Raw genomic sequence first — 9,724 nt, 5'->3', positions numbered from 1 at the left:
AGGAGCATCCTTCAACGGAGGTACCCAGTCGGGGTGCCCGTCGATCCGTTACAACAACTAGAGCCACTTCCTCTTTAAGATCCTTTAATTTTCAAAGGTCTTCATAGTCAACGTTAGCACACAGTTTGGTGACACTGGATACAGTAAATGCCTGTCATAGAACCGTTGGAATGGTGGATTGCAGCAATCTTCCTCAATGATCTTCTAAGATAATTATCTGATTTAGCAGAGATTATCCCAGATGATGCCCTTACAGATCAAACTGCACTCATTAAGCATGCTGCCCTTTCTCTGGATTACAGGTAAGCTTAATTGCTGTTTGATTGTTTGTTTTCATGCTTTTGTTATAAAAGGGGTGTGATGTTGTCTAAGGTTAGTAAGGAACAAAGGAAAACATCTGCTTTTAAAAATATATTTGGATTTTATAGTTAAAGTATTTTATCATTACACGCATAATTACTGTTTTCTGGTGTCCATTATTTAGATATACTACCCTTGCTAGCTTTTAATTCAATGGGATCATTACATCTATAAACATAATTAATGGATATTTTAATCTACTCACTCTTGGTGATGCTACAAAAGTTGTCAATAAAAAGATTGTCTGAGATGATTTGTAGTAGTTCCGTCATGTTATGCAAACAAACTATGCTGGACAGTAAGTGTACCCTATGTGCCCCTTAATTGTGCGCATGAGATCACTGTTATAAAGGATCACATGAGTGAATCCAATCAGCTGAGAATGCCGATGTCAACAAAGAGTTTCTGCTCTCTATTCAAAAACAGAGTTATGTCAGACCTTTCCGTTAGTCTGTGATTGCGTGAGATCACCACACACCCAAACATGTATGTGTCCCTCAATCTTTACAATAATCAAACTAAGTACCGCAGTATTGAACTGTACTAATATTTCCGTGCACTTAGAGTTGCATTATTATTAAGTATGTAAATCTTCTATATATATCCTTGATCACAATCCAGTGCCTGTTTTTGGATGATGTTTTCTCAACTTGTTCTGTTGCTGTAACTAATCAACCAGGGAACATTTAAATGTTTGGTAATGATCCTTCCAAAAACATTATTATCTCATTGTAGGTGTTTGTGGTTTTTGTTGTGCTCGTGCGCAAAACCGCTCAATATTGTGTTATTGCTTACTTTGTTGAAATGTCTTCAGTGGTTTATGAAGCCATTTAGATTCTGTAATTCATTATGAATTATGTCAATAAATCTACTTTGGAGTCATTGTGATTGTTTAAGCTTAACCCAAGATATAAGGCCTAATGTGACTCATCTGCCTAGAGTTGAAGAAGGAAGATGGAGCTGTCGATGAGGGTGAACTTAACCCCTTAAGGACACATGACATGTGTGACATGTCATGATTCCATTTTATTCCAGACGTTTGGTCCTTAAGGGGTTAAAGGGACATTGTAGGCTTCAAAACAACTTTAGCTTAATGAGGCAGTTTTGGTGTACAGATCATGCTGCTGCAGTCTCACTGTTCAATTCTCTGTAATTTAGAAGTTAAATCACTTTGTGTTTGCAGCTCGAGTCACACCTCCCTGCATGTGTCTTGCACAGGCTTCCTTAACACTTCCTGTAAAAAGAGGTCTAATTAAACTTCCTTTATTGCACATTCTGTTTAGAAGTTCTTATCTACTGTTCTGTTAGTAGTCTTTAATACCCTGTAGGATCCTTCTATGTGTGATTAATGTTCAATTTACAGAGCAGGAGATAAAAACTTCTAAAGCAAGTTAACATGTGATTGAAAATGAAACCATTTGTTCATGCAGTCCATGTGAGTACCAGCCAAACAAATATGTTTTAACTCCTAAATGGCAGAGAATTGAGCAGTAATACAGCAGTGGCATTATCTATACACCAAAACTGCTTCATTAAGCTACAGTTGCTTTGATGCCTATATTATCTCTTTAAGTATTAATTTTCACTCTTCACCTCCCTGTCTCTCTCCAAGTGTCACCATCTAGTAGGAATTGTACCAGTAGAGATTTGTAGAGGAATCACCATAGTTTGTCATAATGGTTTTGAACTGTACGGTTTATGATTCCATATGCTTGTGAGCTATGTCTTTCGTATTTGAGTTTCAAGCAAACATTTACTTATATGACAAATAATGAAATGGATCATGTGCCTTCACATTTATTTTGCGTAGGATGTGTGGCTACTGATACACTTACACAAATCAGTCTTGTTACTCCATGCAGCAGCATTTTGGAACTAGAAATATGTATGGTAGACTATAGCAGAGTACTTTCTCTATAGCTGACGTAAAACCCTCCTTTAAGGAGACACTTTAAAAAATCCAATGAGAGCAGATCATTTGGTTAAAGTGATGGGGAATTTGCATCATCATCCCCATAAAGAAAGACTGTCAGTGTAATGAAAATAGTCAAAGACAGAAAGTGGAGGAATTCCGAACCATAATACATAATAAACATCAACAAGTGGATCAAAACATATGTGTATACAACCTGTAAGGTAGAATATTAAACAATATATATATATATATATATATATACCACAGGGGATATCTGAAAACAAATACAAACTATATAGTGTAATACAGTAAGCACTGACAGGAATGGGGAGAAGGGTCTTACTGAAGAAGTCCGGATGGATGAAACGCATTGGATAACATCCATTATTGTAATTATTTTATTGTACTTTTTCCTGCTTTGGTGTCCAGCTTTTTTGCCGATTCGGAGTATACCTGCTTAACTAAGGATACCCTTTCTTCATTTGTGGTGCACATATTTTGTTGCTCCTCTAAGTGCATTATCAATTTATGTACAATATTCCACGATCTTTCCTGTTCTTTCTGTCCTTCATGCATCAAAAATTATTCAGCTACAGAGTGAAGATATACTTCAACTGGAATACCCCTGTGGGGAAGACCAGCCTGGAATTCTTTTGCATCTTGTTAGTGCTCGAACACCCTTCTCCTCCTTCCCAGCAGTGCATAATGTAATGCACTATATAATTTGTGTTTATTTTTAGATATCCCCTGTGGGTCTATATTCCATTTTACATATTTATATACGCTTTGATTACACACTATTGTTAGGTATCCTTCTACTTTCTCATTTGTCTGTTTACTTTTAATATGTGTTTGAACACTTGTGAGGTTTTCCCTATTCGTTTTAACACATTGTAACATATAATGGTTAATTTTGTTGTATATACTAAATTGAGAATTTAAATTGAATTTCAAACTTAAGGCCAATACAAATGAATTGGAATAATTTCACTAAGTCAGCTCTGCTTCCAGTTCAACTACTTTGTCATCCTAGATAAAACCTGGTGTAAAAAATATACCTTTTTTAAAATTTAAAAATCATATTCTAAAGGAAGACATTACATATATTATTATGCATTCTACAGATCCAGAGGGGGGGGGGGGGGAGCGAACGGTCTCATAATCTGTGAACACATACCGATGTAACACCATTGTACAGCACTACAGAATCCGATGGCGCTATATAAATAAAATAATGTGGATCACAGGGGACAGCATGACCTTTATGTTAAAAAAAAATATCTGTTCATGATAACATTTGTGTACAAGCAAATGTCAAATATGTTGACCCAGCTGAAGCTTTTTTCGGAGATTCAGAGCCAAAGCAGCCTCTGCATGATCAAACAGTATTGTTGCCAAACAGGTTCTGTTGAATATTTTGTGATACTCAAGGACATTTGCGCTATGCCAGGAAAAAAACAAACAAACATTAAAGTAAACCAGAAAATTGTACATTAACCCTACTCAAAACCTTTGGCTACTGTCCAAGTAACCTTTAGAAATCTGAGACATGTGTGCCTTAATATAGCAAACACAGTTTATACTAATTTAAATGATTTAAAATATATTTTATTTATTTACATTTGTATTTCAGCACTACTTTGTAGACTTGTTTAAAAATGTTATATTTGATAACATTATTTAATTTTAGTTTGCTGTACAGTTCTTAAAATATACCACGTTACTTTTGGTATATTGTTTGAAATGATTATGCTGCCGTTTCTCTATTTCAGACATTGGCTAACCTGTCCAATGGGGAATCCAAGTTCCTGCACATTATATGAATGAGTGTGCGCGTGTATAACAAGATTGGGGTTGAGTGACACTGGAAAGGTGAGTGTGTGGAAGTCTCCCCACACTGTAATGGCTTTTGTTTTTAGATAAGAATTGCACCCTGCAATATTGCATTTCCATGTAGTCCAATGTGTTCCCGGTGCAGTCGCAGTTGTGTGCTAGAGCAGACCATATTAATTGCTCCAAGCAGTCCAGTGTTATGAGGAAGTCACATCACTGGTAATCCCGGTGGCTGCAATTAGACAGCAGACCACCTGCAAATCATGTTTATTAGGGACCAACATAGCTCCTATATGATTAAATTGAAAGGGATTTAAAAATTAATCTCAAATTTAAGGTCAATATAGCCAAACAATAAAAATTCAGTCATGCTTTCATTTTAGCTACTAGGGCATTCAAATGTGAAATTGACAATGAATTCTCACTTTAGTAATTACCCTGTAGACAAGCAACTCTTTTTAGAATGAGGGGGCAACATGCCCCACAAATACTCAGGAACACATTTTATAGGGGAATGAGGGTCTCATTTAAAGCCCTATTCATCCTTAAGACAGTTTATCATAACCCCACATTGGAAAGAGATCAGTCTTATTTCCAGTGTAGTTCATGCTCCTGTCACAGCTGGGAGAACTATGGGCAAGGTCTGGGTGACCGGGTGTTCATGGCTCAAAAATCTACTTCAGTACCCCATACATGCACCAAACAGGTTAAGTTAGATGTAAATAATTTATGTTCTATGTTTCAGTTTGCACATATCCAAGGTATAAATGCCAAGTTTGCTTTATTTGGGATAAGAACATTAAATGTGAAATTAAAGTTTATAGTCACTGTAAGACTGTCAAATTTGCAGAACTGACAATGACACTGCCACTTGGGGAATTGGTTGCTGGTAAAGGTGAGATTTACTTACTTGAACCTGTCTGTCGCAGGCACAGCCATCTTGTCCTCTTCAGCTCCTGCATTGCCAATACCACTGCTGTACTCTCGTGCGTTGCAAGAGTCCAGTATTGAGGTCTATGGATGATCCTGCAAGATCCTCCATAGACCGAGCAAAATTCCCAGCAGTCGCTAATTACAGCTGTTCGTATTGAAACTAGCTCCAACCAAAAGACCGTCAGGTGGAGGATACATGCAGAAACACAATAGTCCTTACTTTGTGTTTATCCCTTGACTGAATATGAAATTTGGCGAAATTCTGACAGTAAAGATTTGAAATTTGTGAAATACTAATTTTTAAGGGGGAGTGACAGTGTGCTTTTCTAACTCCTATGCCAGGCAAACAGTTCGATGCCAAAAATACACTGGGGGTAGGGAGTAAAGAGCAGTATTGCTGGACCAAGTTCCACTATTTCAATGGGACTTTAAGCTCCACATGTGGCCATTTCTTGGCGACCCCTGCTAAGTTTGTTTTTCAGATGTATGCAGCAGATAGCTGAACATAATATGCGGAAAAACTGTACTACCAGAGTTTTAGGAAACCAACTGTATTGTTTACACATTTTGAACAGACATTGCCACTTTTTGGTAGAAGAAAGAAAAATTTAAAAATGAGGCTGTGTAAACTTTAAGTTATTGAATAATTGTGTAAATTCTGTGTTTACTTTGTAAAACAATTGTTTTAGAATTAGTCAGGGAACTAAATTCCTACTTTGTAAATTGAAAGTTATTAATTTAGGGCAGGTAAAAAAAAAAAAAAAAAAAAAAAAAAAAAGGTTCAGGCAAAATAAAATACCCACCAAAACAAACACCACTTTTTATAAACTTAGTTGAACTTGACATCACAGAAAGTCAGTAATACTTTTAATTCCCCAATAAGGCTGCAAAAAAAACATTCCATTTAACTATAAAATAATTTATTTAGTAGACAGACATTCTCACACAATACTTAACCGAGTTAGCTCTATGTACAACATACACAACGCTCCATCTTTTTTCTACTTAAGAACTTTTTGCTCGTTTGCTTTTGGCCTTACGGACTTCTTCGATGAGATCTTTTAAATATTGGATCTCTTTTTCAATAGAATCTGCTCTCTCTTGTAGAGCATCATTTTTTGCTTCTAGTTCTCTGCACTCTCCAGATATTGCCTCTTGCTCTGCTCTTTTCTTCTGTCTGTAGCGAGTGGCTGCTGTTTTGTTCTGCTCCATTTTCTTCTTTTTCTTGTCTACTCTGGGATGCCCTCCAGCTACTTTCACCTTTGCCAACACTTCTCTATTCTCAGAGGGAAGATCATAGGGTTTGGGTCTCTCAGATATTGGGGATTCAGGAATGGACTGAACACTACTTGGATTATCGGCTGTAAATTCTGGGCTTTGCTGTGGAGATTCAAGATATGGGGGGCTCATGCTGATTCCACTGTCATTATCAGAGGAATCCTCTTTCTCACATTTTATTCCAAGACTGTATACTGCTATGGTGTTTTTATCCTCCCCAGCTACAACTTCTTCAAGTCCTACATCTAAGATAAAGGAATGGTCTGGGCTAGAGACTAGGGACTTTGATAATTCTGGGCTCACTGGAGCCACTTGATCAGACTCCAGTGAGCATTCTGGAATTGAAAGTGGGTCTGGTGATGGTACACATTGGCCAGACACCACTGGGAGAGACGGGTCCTCAAGGAAATCACAAGAGTCTTCCAACGTGGCCATAAGCTCATCTGGTGAGATGGTGGACTCCAGATCATCTATCCCAAACAGGGAATCAAAATCAAATTCCTTCAAATCCATCTTTTCCACCATCCAATCCATGCCAGAGAAGGCATCCCCTACAAAACAAGAGGATATAATTAATAAATGTAGATTAACTATACAGCCTAAAAAAAAAAATACATAAGTCAGGCACTTTTCATGAATAAGATGGATATCCATATTAGTGTCAGGTGTTCCATTACTCAATAAGACTGCAGGGGGCAGCACCACTTTGCAATCACACATTTAGTTGCTTTAGTAACCAGGCCATATTACTAGACTGCTTCAGATTAAGACAGTGACACCATTGTTTGTATTTTAAAAGAGGTTCTTTTTACCTTGAACACTGCCAAAGGATTCCACCAAAGGCAGCAGTTCGGAGACGCCATTCTTAGCCTTGTTGCTGGAGAACCCATGCGAAGAGAGGTACCCGGGCACCTCAATGCAGTCATCCAAGAGACCCAAACTTTCCTCAGCCGCCAAAAACGGCTGGTTGAAGGGGGACAGAAAGTCCCCCAATAGCATCTCGTCGTTTAATAAACTCATCTTTCTCTGATATTAGGGATTTCAGTAGCGAGGTCGATTCTGAGCTCTCTTTCCTGTAGACAGCAATGCTGCTGCTTGATACCTTGAGAAGCCTGCCAAATGATAAAAAATAAAATTTAGACATTTCAGATTGAGTGAACATTTTCACTTGTATATTCCTTTGCCCGAGCTCTGCTTTCAGCTGCGATCAGCTTTTGATATTCTAGACTTCTAAAACTGGTAGTTTCCTTATGACCAAATATGGTCATCTTCCCTCCAGCCACACCCCATGTCTATGATTCAGAGCTGCTCTGCAGCCATTTCACATTTCTACAGTCTAGTTTCTGCTACACTCAGGACAGCACCCGCCATTTTAGTATTAACTACAATTAACCATGTGTATCCAGCTCATCTTCTGTTACAACTCACCTAGTTACATCTTTGCGATCCCACAAACATTAGAATACCTTCATCTAGAGCACATGCATTACATTGTTGCAAGGTGACCCATAACAAAGAACTAGATCATAGCATCACAATACTAAAAATAAGCCTACTACATCCCATCTGCTCCACTGTAAATTGAGAATCTCCAGGGTATGAAGCTGCATTCCCCACAGAGGATTTTAGAGAGCATCTGCTGAACCACAGCTAATTTAGCAGCTGAGAACCCTACTGGGAAGTGCCATCTATATTAAAATGGGAAATAATTGGACATTCCCAAGCCACATGGCAGCCAACAAAACCTTTCACCCAGAGGGGAAACCTGCAGTCTGCCTTACTATTAACCCTAAAGGCAGATTAGTGACACCAAATACTTTAATGTAGCATTTCTTTTATGAGGGCAAAGGCGTTAAGTTTAAAACCGTGGACATGCTCAAAAAAAAAAAAAAGCTCTTAAAATTCATAGCAATAAAAAAAATAAAAAGGACAGCCATGATGAATACATTTTAACAGTCTTCCTTTTTAAAACTATGACCTGTAATTAAGTGGCCGAAAATGGTGTAAACCCCCAGCTTGTACATAACTACAACTCCCATGATGCTTAAACAGTCCAAGACTGGCAGTGCATCATGTGACATTGTATTTCTACAACAGCTGGGGTATATCCCTCCAATCTATGGCCCACAGTATGAGTGGCCAAAGAGGTAGACCACCAGCTGATGCTAAATTACAACTCCCACCAAGCTTTGACAGCCCAGGGCTGACAGGTCCGGGGGAGGAGGGGGTCTACCTTGTGGCCATATATTTCCTGTCCATAATACACCTCCTCCCCCCATCCTATATGAGAAGTTGCTAGACAGTAGAAACCCAGCTGATCATGGACCACAACTCCCATGATGCTTTGCCAGGCTATGGCTGGCCGAGCATCATGGGAGTTTAGATTCCTCTAGGTCTGTTTTATGGCTGCCCTCTCGCTATACACAGCCCCCCAGTCCCCCGTGGGTACTCACGCCATGGCTGGGCCGTTGCCAGATGCTGCCAGCGATGCTGGTGTTGCCGCCTTGCTCTGGCCTGGGAGGGGGGAGCCGGGGACCGCGGCCGCTATTCTGCCATGGCTGCGCACATCCAACCGCGGCAGCGGCAAAGGGAGAGAAACCGAGACAGGAACGGGCAGGGGGCGATGGGGCTTTTTATTCTCTGTGAAAGTGACGTCGTCCGTCGGCGATTGACACTCAGATTACGTTCCTTCTTTCATTCCAGCAGCAGACTGACGTGGCGGGAGAACACCACGTCCTTATATAGAACCGCGTCACCGGTCATATCCATACGCCATACAGCTCTATAGCCGTTCTTCCGCGGACTACTTTACAGCATGTGTGCTAAATAAAAAAAAATAGGACAAGCGATGTCTCATGTCATAATAGTAAGATGAACAAACTGAAATATAGCTAATATAGTGTACAATACAAAGTCACAAGGTTTTTGAAGGCACGTTGAAGTCAAGGCTCAGGGTTGACATTTTGTGTGTGAAATATAGGTCAGATCAAGGTTGTGACATGTTAAAAATACAACAAAATGCACATTAATAAACCAGGGACACAAGTGGTTTGTTTTATATACCTTTGTGAAGGTCAAACATTTGAAATTTTCTGACCTTGAATCTAACTAATAACTACAGACATGTCACATGTGACATCGAACAGGTTACTATGGTAAATGCTAAAATATGGATTTATTAATATGTGTGCAGTCATCTCAAAATGTAACATGTATGCAGTATTCTTAAACAATTCCTTTTACTTAGGATATTGTATGTAAACTACTGTAAGAAGGGCCCTCACTACCTCTAGTTCCTGTAAGTCCAGGGTGAGCAGACGTGATGGTTTTACTTGGATAGTCCTGGTTTTCAGCGATTTGTCCCGGCTTCCCGACTTACCTTCTTGGGACGCACAAATGTCCAGG

The 9,724-nt window shown here is 39.0% G+C and overlaps 1 protein-coding gene across 1 annotated transcript; it reads right to left on the bottom strand.

The window, feature by feature from the left end:
* Positions 1-5,939: 5,939 nt before the first annotated feature.
* Positions 5,940-9,044, bottom strand: ATF4 (activating transcription factor 4). Its single transcript, XM_063426398.1, has 3 exons — positions 8,773-9,044; positions 7,132-7,431; positions 5,940-6,870 (listed from the first exon to the last, which is right to left on the bottom strand). The coding sequence occupies exons 2-3, from the start codon at positions 7,337-7,339 to the stop codon at positions 6,047-6,049; spliced, it is 1,032 nt and encodes a 343-aa protein (XP_063282468.1). The 5' UTR covers positions 7,340-7,431; positions 8,773-9,044; the 3' UTR covers positions 5,940-6,046.
* Positions 9,045-9,724: the final 680 nt, after the last annotated feature.

This window comes from Pelobates fuscus, chromosome 7 (genome assembly GCF_036172605.1).
Source record: "Pelobates fuscus isolate aPelFus1 chromosome 7, aPelFus1.pri, whole genome shotgun sequence".
Taxonomy (NCBI): Eukaryota; Metazoa; Chordata; class Amphibia; order Anura; family Pelobatidae; genus Pelobates; species Pelobates fuscus.
Note: the sequence above shows the minus strand (reverse complement) of the source record. Positions and strands in the feature narration are given on the sequence as shown.

Excerpts from the sequence above, each read along its gene's own strand:
- ATF4 (XM_063426398.1), bottom strand. The coding sequence starts at position 7,339 with ATGAGTTTATTAAACGACGAGATGCTATTGGGGGACTTTCTGTCCCCC. Across the intron at positions 6,871-7,131 it reads ATCCTTTGGCAGTGTTCAAG|GGGATGCCTTCTCTGGCATG; the intron begins GTAAAAAGAACC and ends CTTGTTTTGTAG.